The sequence below is a fragment of the Pleurodeles waltl genome, chromosome 7 (assembly GCF_031143425.1).
Source record: "Pleurodeles waltl isolate 20211129_DDA chromosome 7, aPleWal1.hap1.20221129, whole genome shotgun sequence".
In the NCBI taxonomy this organism is placed as follows: Eukaryota; Metazoa; Chordata; class Amphibia; order Caudata; family Salamandridae; genus Pleurodeles; species Pleurodeles waltl.
This window is the reverse complement of record NC_090446.1, coordinates 1,503,031,864-1,503,052,772: the sequence shown is the minus strand read 5'-3', so window position 1 is coordinate 1,503,052,772 and position 20,909 is coordinate 1,503,031,864. Positions and strand designations below refer to the sequence as shown.

The 20,909-nt window shown below is 44.7% G+C and overlaps 1 protein-coding gene across 1 annotated transcript in view; it reads left to right on the top strand.

Annotated features, from left to right (window-relative positions):
- Positions 1-20,909, top strand: part of LOC138246593 (uncharacterized) — a 58,364-nt gene that overhangs the window by 6,360 nt on the left and 31,095 nt on the right. The window contains exon 2 of the mRNA XM_069201290.1: positions 1,548-1,676. Within this exon, the coding sequence (XP_069057391.1) occupies positions 1,548-1,676 (129 nt within the window). The remainder of the gene's footprint in view (positions 1-1,547; positions 1,677-20,909) is intronic.

The window sequence follows — 20,909 nt, the reverse complement described above, 5'->3', positions numbered from 1 at the left end:
CTCAGATATGACATCAAATGATTCTTCTTTGTAGACAACTCATACACCCCAGCTCACAAATTCCATTCCAGAGTACAATTCTGCTAACCTGTGATGGGACAAAGCCCTGCTGAATGGCCTCCCAGACTCCAACGTTACTGCCTTTAAAATTATCTATTGTACGCCCATTTGAGTGACCAAAAATAGGAAAACAGTTATGGGTGGAAAGTTTGAATCTGTTTCATACAATGCTGATTACTCTACCTTCCACTCCATCATTTATATTTTGCTCAAAGTACAACTAGAGCCCATTCCTATGCAAATCAACCTTGTTCTTGCTCCAAAAGGAGCAGTCCAGCCCAAACTTCTAGGATGCATCCCTTCTGAATCAGAACACAAGCAACCTCAAACTGGTTTCAAACTGGTTCGGCCTCATCAGTTAACAGAAACTTGGATGCCATTGCAGTGTAATCGGTGAAATCCTCACTTGGGCAGTACAGAGAGGCACCAACCATACGCTAATCAGCTCTTAGCTGCTCTCCAGTTACGCAGACATTGAAAATACTACCTCATCACCTGATATTCAAGAGTTTTACTGGCTCTCCATCCATGCAAGAGTCACCAATTTAGGCCTTCTGCATAATCTTGAAGGTCATTCACACCCAACCCAGAGTATGTGTACCAGAATCTAATTTTATCTGCATTCACCCTCGTCACCCACAGCACAACCCTGAAAACATTGTAGCTACCAAGAAAGGATACAGAAGTCCAGATGACACACCATACAAACTGTTTGCCAGAAGATACTGGAATAAGCAACCTCATATACAGATGAGACTGAAAGTTCCCCTGTTTATTTTCAGATAAGAACCTAAAATGGTCCAGTTCTCCACCCATATACCATTGTCCTGGCCCTCAACACCTCAACCCAACCTCTCTTGTACCCTTAACATTTGAACTGTACCCTGAGCTCGATCTCTATTACCTGGTCTGTTGTATTGTGTTTCATCCCTGCCACTGTAATGTGTCCCTTGTCACCTATTTCTCAAGAATGTGTATTAGAAATATACTAATTGATTCAAAAAGCCCCAGAAAACTTCAGTACCCTACAGAAAGGAATATCGTAGGGTGATTGTTTTGACAGTAGCTGTAGTAAATGTGTGTGCACTGTTTTAAGTGGTATGAAAAATTCAGGTTTCTAAAAGGAGTGTTGGTCTAAAGGGGTGTGGCCTTCTGAGAATGTGTCCTGTTTAATCAAGGGTGGGGCCCAATTCAGGCAAAATGGAACTCTGAGCTCAATATTCATAAAGATATTCTTGATGGACAAAGAATTACCCAAATCAGTAGGAAAAAGTTATTAAGTCAACATTTTCGTGTCTTGACAACTTGCTATGGCCTGGCTATTTAGACCACTGAGGGAACGGAACAGAAAGGTTTATTTGGCAAAAGAGACAGATTTGCATTGCGAAGTAACGAATATGAAGAATGCATTAGTACATAAAGAATTTAATAATGTAGACATTGTACCTAACTGCCAAATGTTCGTTAAGCAATAATTTTGTCACCAGTGTTGCCAGATGGAAGAGGGCTGCGATGCAACCAGTGTCTGGGGAGGAATCAGTACACCTGCTTGAATCCAACTTCGGTTCCCTGCCATAACTCTACTTGTGCAACCATCTCCGAGCTGTCCTCCTTCCGTAAGTATCACTGTATGTTCTTGAGATCACCATTACTAGTCTGCTGTTACATCAGCAATCCTTCTGCATACCTCCATAGGATGCCTCATACCTTCTCAGAGTGTAGCATCATGTGTGTCTCCCATCCTGGCTGAGTGTTGTCTACTTGTGCAACCATCTCTGAGCTGTCCTCCTTCCGTAAGTATCACTGTATGTCCTTGAGATCACCTTTACTAGTCTGCTGTTACATCAGCAATCCTTCTGCATACCGCCATAGGATGCCTCATACCTTCTCAGAGTGTAGCATCATGTGTGTCCCCCATCCTGGCTGAGTGTTGTCTACTTGTGCAACCATCTCTGAGCTGTCCTCCTTCCGTAAGTATCACTGTATGTTCTTGAGATCACCTTTACTAGTCTGCTGTTACATCAGCAATCCTTCTGCATACCTCCATAGGATGCCTCATACCTTCTCAGAGTGTGGCATCATGTGTGTCTCCCATCCTGGCTGAGTGTTGTCTACTTGTGCAACCATCTCTGAGCTGTCCTCCTTCCGTAAGTATCACTGTATGTTCTTGAGATCACCATTACTAGTCTGCTGTTACATCAGCAATCCTTCTGCATACCTCCATAGGATGCCTTATACCTTCTCAGAGTGTAGCATCATGTGTGTCCCCCATCCTGGCTGAGTGTTGTCTACTTGTGCAACCATCTATGAGCTGTCCTCCTTCCGTAAGTATCACTGTATGTTCTTGAGATCACCTTTACTAGTCTGCTGTTACATCAGCAATCCTTCTGCATACCTCCATAGGATGCCTTATACCTTCTCAGAGTGTGGCATCATGTGTGTCCCCCATCCTGGCTGAGTGTTGTCTACTTGTGCAACCATCTATGAGCTGTCCTCCTTCCGTAAGTATCACTGTATGTTCTTGAGATCACCATTACTAGTCTGCTGTTACATCAGCAATCCTTCTGCATACCTCCATAGGATGCCTTATACCTTCTCAGAGTGTGGCATCATGTGTGTCTCCCATCCTGGCTGAGTGTTGTCTACTTGTGCAACCATCTATGAGCTGTCCTCCTTCCGTAAGTATCACTGTATGTTCTTGAGATCACCTTTACTAGTCTGCTGTTACATCAGCAATCCTTCTGCATACCGCCATAGGATGCCTCATACCTTCTCAGAGTGTAGCATCATGTGTGTCTCCCATCCTGGCTGAGTGTTGTCTATTTGTGCAACCATCTCTGAGCTGTCCTCCTTCCGTAAGTATCACTGTATGTTCTTGAGATCACCTTTACTAGTCTGCTGTTAAATCAGCAACCCTTCTGCATACCTCCATAGGATGCCTCATACCTTCTCAGAGTGTAGCATCATGTGTGTCTCCCATCCTGGCATAGTGTTGTCTACTTGTGCAACTATTTCTGAGCTGTACTCCTTCCGTAAGTATCACTGTATGTTCTTGAGATCACCATTACTAGTCTGCTGTTACATCAGCAACCCTTCTGCATACCTCCATAGGATGCCTCATACCTTCTCAGAGTGTAGCATCATGTGTGTCCCCCATCCTGGCTGAGTGTTGTCTGTGTGGAACGTTCGCTTTCACTGATACTGGTGCCTGTCGGAAGGGCGAGAGAAGACCTGGAGACTGAGCTGGAAACATCAATGGCTCTTGGTGACGTTCAGTGGTACCTAAGTACCCAAACCTTGTATGTAACATGTAAGTACAAATAAAGTCAATCTATGTTGTACCTGGATGTATGAAGAAGAGATTATTTCCACCCATTCAAGCCAGGCGTACCCTCTGCCAGTGAACACAGTACTAGGAATTAACTTCTGTTTCATAGTGGAACTAATTCACACATTTCACACAAATAACTTGGTTACTGAAAAAAACACGCATTCTGGGTGATATCTAATGTGACATCATTTACATGTATGTTTGCACATCTTAGTTCAAATTCAGTTGAACCTTCGGTGTGGGGCACAGGTCTACAGAACAAGGGTAGGTGGGGACCTCTTGGGCTTTCAATCTTGTAACTTTTTGGGTAGTCCCAATTTTCCCAACTTTGTCCACCACATTTACACACGTAGATTTACTTTCCTCAGAATTTTGGAATACTTATGGAAATGGGCTGCGTATGGAAATGGAAGTGCCTATGTTTAGTTGAGTCATTTCATAACATCTTATCACTAAAGGCAGGGAGGGCATTCATTTGTCATAGTAAATATCGTATGTAGCAAATAAAAGTTTTTCAACTGCATTTGTTTAGCTTTGGCTTGTGAGTACTATAAGCAGCACAGATAGTCAGCACCGTTTTCGAGATGAACTGAGAAGCATGCACGGATTATGCTTCAGAAATGCAATTAACATCTTACCCCAAACATATGACATCAGGGCCCAGATTTTCTAACACTTTGCAGTGGGGTTGCATAACCTCTTAAACGCAGCACTAACAGGCACTGTAGTTCGGGATTTACTAGGCCACGCGCAGACGGATTAGCGTGACTTTGCGTTGGTAAACAATATAAGTAACACAAGGCAGCAGGGAGCACTTGCATTACTTGGCGTCAGGGAAGTGTTCTAGGTGTGGAGCCTGAGCTTCCCAAGCATCCATCAGTCAATTTTGATGCAAACACAGATTTCCTAAAGGCTGTAATGCTAGGTCTGTGCCAGAGGATGGCGCTATGTATCTTCATTTCTCCTAGTAGTTATTTGCTCTGTCTATTTGTGCTGCATCCTGCAACATCTCTGGAATGAGCGATATGCCTTCAAGGATTGTTTCTTGCCGCAAGAGATCCCTTTCTGCACAAAAACAATCCTGCCCATAACCTGGGGCCCCTTGCACCATAGTGCCAGGTTGCCTTCATTGGCACTAGGCTGCCTGAAGTGCATGCACGCTATACTAGAGCAGAAGTGCCCCATGTATAGTAGAGATGATGCGTCTCTGCTCCCTCACGTTCACACAGTTCAGCTCAGCAGGTTGCTTTGCTGCGTTGCGTAAAAGGTTATTAAATTGTGCCCTTAGGCCCATATTTATACTTTTTTAGTGCCGCCTTTGCGCAGCTTTTTGATGCAAGAATGGCGCAAACTTACAAAATACAATTGTATTTTGCAAGTTTGCGCCGCTTTTGCATCAAAAGATTACCCAAATGCGGCGCTAAAAAGGTATAAATATGGGCCTTAGTGTTTTCATTGGAGCTGCAGGTTAGAATGCATGACTTCACAGTAGGCATGAAAGTATTTTTTTGAAGTGAATTATTTATTTGCCGATCAGTGTTATATGTGAAACACATCGGACTCTGCCATCATACTTGGTTCAGTCGGTCCCTCAGCTTAGGGTCTTGAACTCCAAGGTTTCTGCCTCTATCTTGAATTCTTATATCACAGGTGCACGTGCACAGGAAGCCTTCGGCACTGCACGCCTGTCTACAGTCTGATGGCTAATCCAAGTGCAGAGCTCTCAAGTTTACTGATTTCAGGAGGGAGGAGCTCCTAAAGACTAGAGCCCTGATGTGTGAAAGGGTTTTTCTCATTCTGTGCCTGTGGGAAATGGATTTGGGCATATCGGCCAAGGTTTGTTTCTTTGTTGTCTCCTGTAGTATTTTTAGATAATTTATAAATGTACAGCTATGGCACTGATTGTGAGTTCGTCGGAATGAAGATGCTATTCATCACACCTGATAAATGATACCATGAGGTTTGTAATTTATCTGGTGCGATAAATAACACCTACCACTAATTTTTGGGGAATAACATGAGGATTGGCTGCACCAAAATTTGCAGGGTGCAGTAAATACTGTACACGTTTGTCCTGTTACATTTTGCCAGGTTCGAACTGCTGAAATTCAACAAAGTGTGAGCTATTTAACTCAGTTGGGGGCATATTTATGAAACTTTGACCCAATGCAGGGCAGCAAGTCACCTTGATGCGCCACCATGCTTCTAATGGAAAGGGTAGGAATGCACCGTATTTAGGCAATACAGTGCATTCCTATCTTTTCTCTCTGCGCTGGTTCCCTTTTGGCAGCCTAGCGCCAATACAGGCACCTTGGCACCATGGTGCAAGGATTCCTGCATTGCATGCAAGAAGAGTTAACTTTGATGCGTATCTCTTTTGCGCATCACCAGGTTTACCAGTTCTTGTAAATCTAGGATTGCATCAAAATCCATGGATGTTGCATGGGAAGGTTTACATTACTTGTGATTTATAAAACCACGCAGGGTAACGCAAAGTGGTCTTGTGTGGCTTCATAAATCTCTCTTGAGGTTTGCGTCACTCTTGCACCACCATGCACAGATTCTGAAATGTGATAGAAAAGGCACCAGCACTGTTTTTTTAGTATATGTCTCAGTCCTGTTCTGATGCAGTCCCTGCTGCAAACAACGCTGACTTGTTCAAATTACAGCCACACATTTGATTATTTAATTTAAGTCCTGTCACTCAGCAAGACCTGAGTCGCAAACACATTTTCTCTGCTAAAGCGCCTTACTCCTTGATTTGCTTCCCTTACTAAAAGTTAAAGCAATAATGGCATTCAAGAGTTTTACACTGAAAGCAGACATCTATAAGCAACACAGAAACACTGCTAACATTGAAACACAATGACAAATGAACCCCTGCACCTAGTCATCACACTATGACAGGCCCAGCCTGCTCCTCTGCACAAATTACAAAGAGCCCATGTCCTCAGCAAGAAATCAGATTTTCTTCTTTTCAAACACCAAAGTAAGAACAGAAAACTATAATCATAAATTGCTGGAACACACATTATACCAATGTTTTAAAGAAAAAGTGAGACGAAGCTAGGATGACCAGTTTCCCTAAACCTTGAATGATAAAAAGTGCTAATGTGCATGCATTCGCCAGCAAGACATAGTAGCCAGACTGGAATCATCTGCTGTAGCAACATGACAATTATTTTGTATTTGTTTTTTTTATTCTGGCTTTTTCAAGTGAAGGGGATGAATACATGCTGGAAAGGATCTGTCTACAGACTGTAGTTGTGAGGCAGTTGGATCTTGTGCAGTACATTGTTGTGGGACGCACTGTGCTCTCTCGTTCAGTACTTCAACCAAATTTAGGATTGTGGCACCCTAGCAGGCAGGTGCGTTTGGCTTTAAGTCTTTCTTCATGACAGGACTCAGAGGACTGAGAACAGGAAGGATCAGTAATTCACCAAATCACAGCTTTTAAGAACAAGGACTGCAGCAGATGAGCAGAGGTACACTGGTGAATGAAACAGTAGAGCATCTTGGGCTTTGGGCCACTACCCATTTAATGATTGGCTCACAGTTGGCATTCAATAATTGGGGCACTCCCCTTTCAATGATCTTGCCTTTTTCTGCATTCGGGTTTGCTGAATCAGCAGGGAAAAATAGTGACTGTCAGACCACCTTCTGCAGAGCGGGATGACTATCACTGAGACCTTACAGCCCATTCTTGGATGAGCCTCTAGGTCTGAGGTTTACACCAATGGAGCGTTCAGAGGTTCCACCGATATAAACACAGTGCTTCCTTCACCTTTAAATAGAGTGGGGGAACTTCAAATTTGGTAGTGCCGAACCACTTCCAATTTACAGCATTGCTCACACTCAGTCAAGCTCTAAGAGAGGCATTAAGGGCATCATTTACGAGGCCCTTAGCGGAGGACGGCACCACCCTGTGCCTCAGGGAAAGGGCAGAAATGTGCTATACCTACAAGATACAGTGCATTTCTGTCCTTTCCCCCCTGCGCTGGTGCACAAATTGCTGCCTAGCATCAATGCAGGCACCCTTGCTCCATGGATGTCTGTTTTTGTGCAGGAAGGGGCAACTTCCTGTACAAAAACAATGACAAGAGGTGTTTTCCTCTTTCTATGTGTCATTAAAGTGGAAACAATTAGAAGGAATAAAGATATTTCTCCCAATTGCGTCATTCTTAAGCCACCCTTGAGGTGGCATAGGAATCTGACTCATCCCCGGACTTGTAAATCTGGGAATGCACTACATTCCTTCAGGTTCCATGGGTGTTGTGTGGAAACACCCCAAGCAACACCCATGGAACGCCCCTTTAATGCAGTGTTATGCTTGAAAGGGATCCATATTTACAAAGCCATAAAGAGCCACTCAAAGTTGCATTGCGTGGCCTTGTAGATATGGGCTGGCACACTGCACCACCAGAGAATAAAAAAATATAATGATCTGGTGGTGCAGCGTGCGGCTAAGGCCTCATAAATGAGGCCCTAATTTTTTGGTGATGTGGCGTTATGTAGTTCTGAGACCACCAGTAGCTCTTCTCCTGCTGCTCTTTTGCCCCTTCCCAATATGACACTCTCACCACACAACATCATCCCATCGTTCTCATTCTTACCTCGACTTTGGCCCTCTTTTTCCTCAAATCATTCTTTCCCTCCTAATTGGTCATCAATATCACACCACTACATCTGTTTCACTCTCATCACAAATTTTACTACTTTGATACATGACTACTCCCCTCCATCTCAATCATCGTCCATCTTCTAACTCAACATAATTACCTTAGACTGTTTGCACTTTATTTCCATTTCCTTAAATAGGCCAAGCTCTACACGCTCACCTTCACGAAATATCTTTCAGAACTTTTTCACAATCAAATTCATCTACACATCCTATCTCCTCAATCCCTCCATCAAACACCATACATTCACTCTGGAATAAATTTAGTCAAGGAGTCTCTCTCATCAGTCTGAGAGATGCCCTTCTGGGTGTGAGAAAGGGCCATACCATGTCTGCAAAAGCCATGTACATTTATTTTACTGATGAAAGCAAACTAATTTGCATCTTTCATCAGACTACTTGCTCTTTCAATCATGCCAATGGTTTGGGGGTTGTAGAGGCATGCCTAATATACTTCACCCATGTTTCCATCTCTACAGACATCAACGGCATAAAATTGTCAGTCAATAAATGTATCGAAAAGCCTTTACTTAAAAATAATTTATTCTAATCACCATTTGTGCTCAAAGAAGTTATCTCTTTCATGAACACTACATCCAGCCATGGCGAGAGTTCATCTGTGCCAGTATGGAGAACCATAAAGAAATTGTCAAATCTACTATAGGGCGAATAAGATTAATAAAATCCAAATAAATATTCCTCCAAGAGCCCCTCATATACTAAGGGGCCTATTTACAAGCCCTGTGGTGCATGGCAGCACAGCTAGTCATCCTGCTGTGCTGCCCTGTGCAACAGAGAAAGGGCAGAAATGCACCGTATTTTCAAGATACATTGCCTTTCTGTCCTTTCCCACTGCGCTGGTGCACAATTGTCTGCCTAGCGCTGACGCAGGCACCATGATGCAAGGATGTCTGCATTGCAGACAAGATTGTTTCTGCGCAGGAAGGGACACCTTCCTGTACAAAAATAATTAATGGCTTTTTCCTTTTTATATGTGTGCTGCAGAATGAGAGCAAATAGCAGTGGCAGCCCTAATCTGCCTATCTAGTCCTGAGAAGAAAGCTAAATCCACATTCCTCTGTTCAGGGGTGAAGAAGAGGTCTGTTAGTCTGTTGGAAGTCCTCCCAAGTAGAGGGAGAGAACAGCAGAAACTACAAAGACGTTCAGCATGAGATGGCAGGCTGGCTGGAATGTTCCCACTGCCTTAATTTGGGCAACATGTTGTTTTGTAATAAAATATGTTGTTCTGAGAACTGCCTTGATGTGATAATGTATCTTTTCTGTGTAAGGTAGACATTGCACTCTCTGGACCATCAATACCCAGTAAAATATTGTGTGTAGCCTTGGAGTGAGCACAGGTTAAAAAATTGTGCAGAGAAATGAAAAAGTTCTGCATGGAAGGGTAAATGATAAAACTAATAACACATTGACAATAAAATGAAGCCCTGCTAAAATAATAAGAGGAATAAAATGATAAGTGACTAGGTGAGAAGACAGGCCTCAGACCCAAGCTAATATAAATGTGCCGTCAAATAACCTCACACCAAGGCATGATTGCATTCTTTGAATGGTGTAGGCACACCTAGTCTGTGTTTAAGGTGGCATTTCTCATTTAGAAACTTAGTTGTGTAGGTACGGATATTAGGTGACAATATGGTGGAACTCTTCCTATGTTTCACTTCCCTGGTCACTGCTGTAATCTTGTTGTGTTTCATTATCATCATAATCACTATTCTTATCTTTTTACACAGAATGCAGTGGCTTCAATAAAACCTATTGAACCAAGATCCAGCTTCTGCTTGTCTCTGCATGTATGATACTTGTATAACTGGGAGAAAGGGGTATGATCTGTTCTACCACGACTTCCCTAAGGAGACTGAGGGGCATATTTAAGAGGTGTTAGTCGCCACTGGAGTGTTACTTTTAGTGATGCTCTAGTGACGCTATACCCTGCGCCATATTTACAAGGTGGCGTTAAGCCACTTTTTGTGGCTTAATGCCACCTTGTAAATATGGCCCTTTCACACACAGCCCTTTGCGTGGAAGGGGCATGCAATGGGTGCTGCTGTGGGCATGCCACAGCAACACTATAGGAGGCTGGAAAGGTTTGTAGTGGGTACTAATGGTACTTACACCTTATACCAGGTCCAGTTATCCCTTATTAGTAGAGTGTAGTAGTCTTCTAGCAGCTTAGGCTGATAGAGGTAGCTATAGCAGAGCAGCCAAAGCTGAACTAGGAGACATGCAAAACCCATGCAATACCACTTATATCATATAGGTACTATATCATAAGAAAGACAAAACTCATAGTTACTAAAAATAAAGGTACTTTATTTTAGTGACAATGTGGCAAAAAATATCTCAGAGGATATACTCCCCTTAGGAGGTAAATAATATACACAAAATATACACAACTCACCAAATCAAGTAAGTAAAACAGTCAGAAAGTAGTGCAAACACTGTAAAACACAATAGATGCAATAGGCCTAGGGGCAACACAAACCATAAAGTAAGTAAGTGGAATGCGAACCACGAATGCACCACTAGGCAAGTGTAGTGTGTAGAGGGTCACTGGGAGTGTGAGAAAACACCAAGGGTGTAAAGGAGACTCCACCCCAGGATCTAGGAAAGCAGGAGTAAAGTACTACTATTTCCCCCAAAACACACTAAAGTCGTGATAAAGGATTTTGCAAGGACCACAACAGACTGCAAAGCACTGAAGACAGAGTCCTGGACCTGAAGACCTGTAAAGGAAGGGGACCAAGTCCAAGAGTTTCCTGAGTGTCCAGGGGGGGCAAGAGCCCATTAAACCCCGGATGAAGGTGCAAAATGACTGCCTCCGGTTAGAAGAAGATGCTGGTTTTGACCCAACGAAAGGAGGTAGGAGGTTCTGCTTTTTGCAGAAGATGTCCCACGCCGTGCCGGAGGATGCAGAGTTGTTTCCTTGGAAAAATACCGCAAACAAGCCTTGCTGCCTGCAAGAGTTGCGATTGAAGAAAAAGGGTGCTGCCTGGGCCCAGGAAGGATCAGGATGTTGCCACTCAGGAGTGGAGATAGAGGGCGGCTCTTAGCAATGAAGAGAGCCCACTGAAAGGAAGGAAGCACCCGCAGGAGTCCTTGAACACGGGTTCAAGAAGACTGAACATGGCGGTCATCTCAACACTGCAAAGAGAGGTCCCACAACACTGGAGGTCAACTCAGGGGGCTGTGCATCGCAGTACAGAGTGCTGGGGATGTAGAGTCAGCTGTGCTTGCAGGATTTCTTGGAAATGTGCATAGAAGCCCTTGTAGCTGCAGATCACACGGTGCACAGCATTACTTACCTCCTCCAAATTCGGACAGTTGGACCACTGGACAGTCGGTGTCACTTGGGTCCACCATCTGTGTTCCAGGGACCACGCTTGTCAGGATGAGAGGGGACCCAGAGTACCAGTGAGGCTGTAGTTTGGTGCCTGCTGGAGCAGGGGGAAGATTCTGTCAACCCACAGGAAATTTCTTTATGGCTTCCAGTGCAGGGTGAAGGCAGGCAGCCCCTAGAGGAACCAGGAAACAGTCAAGAAAGCCAGCAGGATTAGACGCTACAATGTCGCTGGTAGTCTTCTGGCTACTTTGTTGCAGTTTTGGAGGCGTCCTGGAGCAGTCAGCGATCGATCCTTGGCAGAAGTTGAAGAGAGAAGTGCAGAGGAGTCCTGGTGGATTCTTGGAAGTCGTAATCTGAATCAGGAAGGGTCTCTGACATCACCTGTTGGCACTGGCCACTAAGAGGCCTCCAGAGTGTCCCCACACCTCTGAAAACAAGATGGCAGAGTTCTGAGACACACTGGAGGAGCTCTGGGCACCACCCCTGGGGTGGTGATGGACAGGGGAGTTGTCACTCCCCTTTCCTTTGTCCAGTTTCACGCCAAAGCAGGGACTGGGGTTCCCTAAACCAGTGTAGACTGGCTTATGCAAGGAGGGCACCATCTGTGCCCTTCAAAACATTTCCAGAGGCTGGGGGAGGCTACCCTTCCCAGCCTATAACACCTATTTTCAAAGGGAGAGGGTGTAACACCCTGCTCTCAGAGGAAATGTTTTGTTTTGCCTTCCTAGTACTGGGCTGCCCAGACCCCAGGAGGGCAGAACCCTGTGTGTGAGGCGGCAGCAGCTGTAGCTGCAGTGCAAGCCTCAGAGAGCTGGTTTGGCAGTACTGAGGGTCCATAGTGGAGCCGCCAGGATGCATGGAATTCTCTCCTCAATACCATATTTGGTATGGGGGGACAATTCCATGATCTTAGACATGTTACATGGCCATATTCGGAGTTACCATTGTGAAGCTACATATAGGTATTGACCTATATGTAGTGCATGTGTGTAATGGTGTCCCCGCACTTACAAAGTCTGGGGAAATGGCCCTGAACTATGTGGGGGCACCTTTGCTAGTGCAAGGGTGCCCTCACACTTAGTAACTTTGCACCTAACTTTCAGCAAGTGAAGGTTAGACATATAGGTGACTTATAAGTTACTTAAGTGCAGTGAAAATGGCTGTGAAATAACATGTGCGTTATTTCACTCAGGTTACAATGGTAATCCTGTGTAAGGGTTTGTCTGAGTTCCCTATGGGTGGCAAAAGAAATGCTGCAGCCCATATTGATCTCAATCAATGCCCTGGGTACCCAGGTACCATACATTAGGGACTTATAAGGGTGGTCCAGTATGCCAATTGGAATTGCTTAATGTAGTCACTAGCCTATAGTGACAAATTTAAAGGCAGAGAGAGCATGAACACTGAGGTTCTGGTTAGCAGTGCCTCAGTGACACAGTTAGGCACTACACAGGCATACACATTTACGCCACAAACTGTGAGCAATGAGGTCCTGGCTAGCAGGATCCCAGTCAGACAGGCAAAAACATGCTGACATACATGTAATATTGGGGGTAACATCCCAAGAAAGATGGTACTTTCCTACAAACACTCATTGCATGTTGATGCTGCCTCAGATTTACGAGATTTCGTAAACCTGAGGCAGCACCAACATTTATCGCCTTGGGTAACGTAAGCAAGGCACAACGAGGAGGAATACTTTTATTCCTTCTCTTTTTTTTTGCTTTTTCCATGCGTGCTGCATTCTGCAGCATGCATAGAAAGAGCAAAATGCCAGACATGATTGTTTATATGTCCCTTCCTGCACATAAACATTCATTTCAAAATGACGCTTTTGCACTTCTATGTGCTGCAGAATGCCAAATCGCCATTAATGATTGTTTATGTGCAGGAAGGAACGCCTTCCCACACATAAAACAATCAAACCCCTCAACGCAGACATCCTTGCACGGATGCCTGCGTTGGCGCTAGGCAGCTCAATTTAGCGCCAGCACGGGGGACAACACAGGGGTGCGCCATGTTCAATTAAATACAGCGCATCCCTGCGTTGTTAAAATTACGGAGCGCGGCACTGCCAATTTTGGCGCAGCATTGCGGTCCGTCATTTTCTGTTAGATATGGGCCTGAGTGTCATGTGATAGACTACAACAAATCATCTTTACCTCTGGTACTGGTGAGGTGCTGCTAGTTAGCCGGAAGGCTTAGGCTGACAGCTGTCACACGGTGTGGGATCAGACTCAGTCCCCCATACTTGGTGGTGCTGCTGCCCGAAATCTAGCAATCTTGTTACCACAACTAAAGTCCTACAACAGCCCCTGATATCAGCAGATCACAAATAAATAGGTAGAGTGGAGTTATGTGTCCTGAAAAATACCAGGCATGCACAGTGCGAGAAATTCCCCACTTTATATTATTCTCACATTCTACTTAAAAAGTAAAATATTTTTTAAAATATGTTTTTTCTTATCAGTGGCTATTCCTTTGCAAAACAGCACATGTCCCACATCCAACAATATTTGCACAGCGCCCATCCCGAGCTCATATATTTGAAGGCTGTATAACATGCAATAATGACTTCACTGGTACATATGGAAGTATTCCAAAATACATGAGTTGAGGATGTGCGTGCCGAAAGCCTGCACACTTCAAACTCTCCTGTATTTGTTTTTATCTTCAAGGCTGGATCAAAAGGGCCGTGATCCAGGCTTGAGGCTGAAAGCAAACAGTAATAAAAACACAGCACAGGCTGCCTGGCACGAAGCAACACCTCTCTCCTGGCTCACATGTCATAACAGAACCTGCTCTGGTACGGATTATCCGCATAGCAGCAAGAATGCTGACACATCACAGTGTGTGGGTATTTGTAAGTTAGGGTGAGATGAGAGTGCTAAGCAATGCTGCCTTCTAAGCCTTCGATCAAAATGATGAGCAGCTATGCTGTAAACAGATACTCTGCATGTGCTAAAGCATGCATGTGCCCGATGTCTTCACCACTGACGTGGGACTCCGATCATAGTGAGTCCAGCAACTGAACTTTGGCTCTCTGCCAATTGTGTCTGACCACCCACTTGCGCTCTGCTCAAAATGTGCACTTTGAGAGCGATCGGGTGCCTTTTTGTTCGCAGCAGACTGTGCCTGACCACCTGCTTGTGCTCTAAACGTGCATTTTGTTTGGAGACGGATCGGACACCTTCCTCAGGCTGTGTCTGCTGCAGCCTAGAGACGCCTCTTGTTGATTCGGAGCATTGACAGTGATGAAGCAGAAAATGAAGGTTTTACATTTATTAGCGCATAAACGTAGTGTGAAATAATCATGTGTGACTAACCGAACTAATAAAGATTGTACGGGGACAAAATGTGCCCTCAGAGTAGTTTGCCAACATTTATAAGCGTGCTTTATATAACGTGGTGTATTAGAATTGCACTAATCCGACATAATCGTAAACGTGTGCTATGATTTGCTTGTTTGAAATGTTTTAGCTTAGCATTACTTTAGTGCAGGCTTCGGCCTAGTTGCCTGGTCTCACGGTTTAGATGCTCGTATTTTTCCAATGTGCTATTAAACGTGTATTTCTGCTTGAATCTGTACTTTTCCACTGAGATCGTTCACATGCTTATCTTAAGGTTTCGTGCCAGCCTGGCATATTTTCTCTTTACTCCAAGGTCGATCTGCAGGTGCGGACAATGGAAGCTCTGAAAGTGAGTTAATTGGTATAAAATGTTGCAACTTACGTACCCGTCTCCAAGGATAATGTATGCTTAAGTAAAAGCTTGAGAACTGTTGTTTTTGATTGGATAATTTGAAGCTAACCTATGAACCCTCCAATGGAAGACCCTACTGGATCCGAACTGTTGTCTATTTAAACCAGGTGCACGAGAAGAAAGTAGCCTATTACAGACTATTATAGCCATTACCAGCTATTGCCCGACATTGCGCCATTCCGTAGCTATTATGGCCCACTTTGCTGCGACGCCATTTTGAAAGAGACTTTGATGCTTTCTCTAATCGAGAGAAAGAGACTTTAAATGATTCTTGCCCTAGAGACTTTAACTTTAATCCCTTTGCATGAAGTAGTAGTTTTACCTTGCCGCCGTGAGGCAATTGCCCCGTCCACCCCTGCCCCTTTGCCCCGTCCCATGCTGATCGAGAAACGGTACCTGTGAGACGAAGACTTCCTTGAATGCTGATCGTAATTGGTAAATATGAAAGGAAATTGTACAATTGCATTGTGTTTCCTTTAGGTAACCAACTGCTGATTTTGATAAGAGCCCTAGTTAGGAGTTTTCTAAATTAATGTTGCTAAATTGTTTTTTGCATGAAGTCCCACATGCCGATGCTAATTTGAGGTTAGACGAGGATTCCTTATGTCGCACGATGCAATTTGAGATCTCGTTATGCTGACTAAATGTATGCAATTAGTTCGTTACAGATTATAGTTTTAGTGATTTGCATTGCTATTATCGAATGCCTTGTTATTCAAATGCTACATAGATTGCACTTGTTTCGCCGTTATGGACAGCTATTAATGTTCATATATGTTTATCATTTGGTGTTGAGACACATCTATATTGTGCTAGCTTTGTTAATATAGGGAAATAAAATTCACTAACTTTGAATAAACTGGTGTGGTTATTCCTGGCTGAAAGGTCAGGGTTCACCGAAATGTATTCTGGATTAATTGTTAAGTGTTATGTCGATCAAGGTATTGCTTATGTTCGTTATTGATTACTGATTTGATTAAAATTAACCGATATAGAGTACGGAGAGTCCCACTTAGTCAAAAGATTCATCGGCCTAAAGAGCGTCCGAATACAGGTAAATTATTAGTACGGACCGCTCTATCAGTAGATGGTAGCAGAGGACGGTTTCGTCTTTTGGGACCCTGTACTCTTAGAGTACATGGTGTTGGATTAACGAGCACGCATTTTGAGACCCCACTCGAGAAGTTGAATTAGATTTTTCTTGGGCAAAACAGATTGACAGAATGATGATGGGCTAGGTCCACCGCGACTTTTCCGGGATCTCGGAGCTTGCGAATGGAGAGAATGGAGGTGTGGAATCAGCGTTGGTGGTACTAGTGATGGTATGGGTGAAGTTAGGGTTTTGCGCTTGCACAGCTTATTGCCGCAGATTGTGTGAGAAGGTTGCGAGGAATTTTTTTCTTTTTAGAGGATAGCGGAGGTGCGACTCCGAGTGTAGAAGTAGAGAAGTCGTCGAACTTCATAGAGATAGCGGAGGTGCGACTCCGAGGGTGAGAGTAGGGAAGTCGTCGAACTTCATGTGCGTGTGGCGCTTCGTGCATAAAAAGGTCCACATGGTTGTTGTTGTTGAGACGGGCCCTGCGAGGTCAAGAGACTCCGGAGTATGTTGTTTTATGTTGTGGTCTGGGCGGTTTAGTAGGTTGATCGGGCGTGGTCAACGAGTTGGTACGTGTGTTAGGGAGTGAAAGAAACTTCGACTTCGGGCTTTGACAAAATTCTAAGTGCACTAGAATAGATCATTGACAAGTTGAGAGTAGGTCTGCGGGTCAGATTTGCTTGCGAACGTGGGGACCGAGAAAGATGGAATAACTGCCGAGGCTAGTGAAAAATCCCTAAGGTCCTGAAGCGATTGTGTTACCCTTCCTGCAGTAAACCGACAGATCTGTTTTATTTTTTGGTAGCTCGCGATACATGCCAGAAGTTGTTACGAGAGGAGCTGAGTGAAGGAGGACTAGCCGCGAGGCTTTGTCAGCCGCAGTGTGTGTGAGTGTGACGTCACTAGGAGCCGCGCTGGGATAGGTTGGTTGCAGAGAAGGGTCGCGCACGGATTGGACGCAGTCCGTGGGGCTCGATTGGAAGGGGAAAGGCATGCGAAGAGTATTCCGGGAATTAAAGTCACCCATTGATTACAAACTTTGTGAAATAAAAGGACGAGAAAATGAAATTTTTTAAAGCATTAAGGAGTGCGATGAAGGGGGAGACATACATTAAAGCGAGCGTAGGAGAGGAAACGCCGCCCGAAGGCACACCAGCTTACATTGTAATGGAAGAGAAGGGGGTAGCTCCGTGTCTTTGGCTAAAGCAATGGCACAAACTGACAGAGAAACATGGGAGCGTAGCGTTCCCGATACATGGGACATTCAATATAAGGATCCTAGAGAATTTGAGATTCACGATGTACGACATGAAGGTGCCTCCAAGGCCAGCCCAGTTTGAGGCTCTAGCAATTTGGGAACTAATGGCTAGACAGCAGCAGCAAAATAAGTTCGAGACCAGGATAAGGAAGGTAGAAAAGACACTAGCGGACGCTAGGTGGGATAATGCACAGAAGGTGTGGAGGTCAGATGTATTGCAGGGGATAAAATTGTTTCCCGCAATTACTAAGGAAGATGGGGAGGCAGGTAAGAAAGCTACCTGTAAGACAGACAGGAAGTGTTCCAAGGATAGAGAGGAAGAGGAAAAGTTGAGAAGAGAAGAGGAGTTAGAGGATGAGGAGTTAATAATGCAATTGCTGAACGACCGTCCACCACCTTATGCGGTGAGTGGACAAGGTCCAAGTACCAGTTCTGCCGCTCCGGCACCGGTACAGAACAGTGAAACTCAGAGTTCAGGAGCATCATTGGGATCTAAGGACCCGAGTCTACCGTTCACCCCGCAGATACCGCAGGTTAGGAGAATATATCCAGATGTGCCCATGTTGAAACCAGCAGAAAATTATCAGCCGCAGGTCCCAAGGTATTACAGCAGCGACAATAGTACGGGAATGATTTTAGACCCAGCCGCAATGGGAGGACAGAATGGTCACAACCCAACCATGGCACAAGCTGAATCAACCCAGTTTTTGATGCCTCAAAAGCAGATGCAGGGGGGAACAGCACATGCTCAAATGACGGGGAGCCAGATGGGCATGTCGGCAATGATGACCCATAGTGTGGGAATGAACGTGCCTCAGAACATGGGAAATGGACAAAACCCAGATGCGATATCACTACCCATTACTGTAGGTCCACCAGTACCTTTGTATAGTCAGCCTAACTTAGGTGTGAGCAGTCAAGGATCAATGCTGCAGAATGGGACAGAAAGAAGGTGCATAGAAAACACTCCAGGGATAACTCCGATAGCGGCTCAGCCAACTGGATCCGGATCCTTGATGGAGTTTAGTCCCATATGTGCTCAGTCAACACTGGTGAGGTCGAGCCCCCCACTGATAATACCTCTAACATCGAACACTGAAAAGTTGCCGCAACCATCAATGGCAGTCGATGTAAATGCTACACTTATGGGGTTGAATGTGCAACAACGGACACAGTGGTTCAACAGTCTGAATTCCACACAAAGCTCAGCCAGTGGGAAGGGAGAAGATTATATGAATAGGATGAGGCTGAATATGGAAGCACAAGAATTGGTGGAAGGGACTATGGGTGTGAATAGGTTAGAGTCCTACTCGGAAGAAGAACTGAGGTATCTATGTCCCAGGATTACGAAGGAAGTGAACAAGGTACATAAGAGCTTGCAGGAAATAGCCGACAAAAACGGGGTTGACATAGACAAGACAAAACACTTGAGCAGAAGCTACAGGTTGGATTTTGGGACCACAGATTTTGAACATATGAGGTCAGCAGGCATGAAGGCGCACCTTAGAGAACTGCTACAGAGTGCACAAGTGTGGAGGTGCTTAGACAAGTGGGAAAGCAGGTGGGTAAAGAGAAAGGAAAAGAGGAGGGACAGTGCTACAGAGCATAATGAGAAAAGACCACAGAGCAGCGAGGCAGTAACCATGTTACCAATGAGGGAAACAGCAGGGGGAAAATTAATACATGTACCATGGCACAGAAGCGATATTCAGTCTTTTACGGACGATTTTCCCAAACTGAGAGAGAAGCCGATTGAATGGTATCAACAGACTGATAGGTTTGTGAAGCTTGCAAAATGTCTCTGGGAAGACCTGAACACTCTATTTGAGATTGTGGTTCCAGCAGATTTGTGGGAGGATTGCAAAAGAGCGGTAGGTTGGCCGACAAGTGAACCAGAGAGAGATAGGGATACGGGTGCACCATCACCTATGGTGATGAACTTGTACTATAAGGTGATTGAGCATTTGAAGACGAAGGTTGCCGCGAAAAATGTGGATTGGCAGAAGATTGATCGAACTGCCCAAGAGGCTAAAGAATCGATTCATAGTTACTATGAGAGGTTGTTGAAGGCGTTCAAGAATTACAGTGGCACGGAAACAATAGAGGCGAAGGACATGCTTCATTTTGTGTTTAGATTTGTGGAAGGGCTGAGGCCAGAGATAAGTCAGATGATAAAGTCGCATTTGATTTGCTGGCAGTCGAAACCTATTGACGAAGTATTGAATTATGCGAAATACTGTAGCGACGAAATTGAGGTGAAACAGAAAAGGTTGAAAGAGAAGGTGATGATGATGCAGCTTAAGGCAGCTCAGACAGGTTTGCAAGGTCTGCAAGGGTTGCAAGGGTTCCAACAACAGGTACCGCAACCGCAGCCGCAGTTACAGGGAAACATGGCGTTTCAGCCACAGGCGAGAGGCAGAGGCAGAGGAGGTTTTGTGAATAGTGGTCCGGATTTGAACACTGTTGTGAATGGTGTACAGGCAATGAAGAAGGTGATGCCGTGTCACGTGTGCGGAATCGTCAGTCATTGGAAACGCGAGTGCCCGATGGTGGTGCAGGAAGGTGCAGGTGCAGGTGTTGGTCAGCAAAACAATGATGTTAATGCATTTCAGACAATGAGGGGACCGAAAATGAGAGGTCCAAACCCAAATTTTCAGGCCGTAAATCAGTTGCAGGGATTACAACCTATACAGCCGCAGCAGATGCAGATGCCTCGTATGCAGATGACGCAAATGCAGCCAATGCAACAGCAGTTACCCATGGTACCTAATCAGCAAATGCAAATACCTTTGGCACCAATGAGTCAGCAGCAAGTGATGGTTCCTCCACAGGTCTCGGGTCAGGTAATGAGTACAAATGGCACCGTACAACAGTTCCCATTACACAGTGAGAGTGGAATAAACAATGTATGGGAGAGTGAAAGTTCAGAAGAAGAAGGAGATTGTGTGCTTGCAGCATCCTTGGAAGTTGATCAAAAGGGTCCGTACGTGGAGGGAAGAGTAATGGGTCATCGTGTCTCATTCTTGGTTGACACGGGAGCCACACGTTCAACTGTTAAGAGCAGTGAAGTACCAAATTTGCCACTCTCAGGGAGTACAGTTTAAGTGGTGGGAGTAGCAAACAGGCACCTGACAAACCCGATTACAGATCCGGTACCAGTCAGCATTGGTAACTATCAAGGGTTACACAAATTTGTGGTATGTGACTCAAGCCCGATAGCACTGTTAGGGAGAGACCTATTGTGTAAATTGGGTTGTTCGATTATGTGTTCGAACGAGGGAATCAAAATTCAGACGAGCAGTGATGGGGAAGAAGAGGACAGTGTAGAGGGGGATGAGATGGAAACTGTCGATGAAGATTACC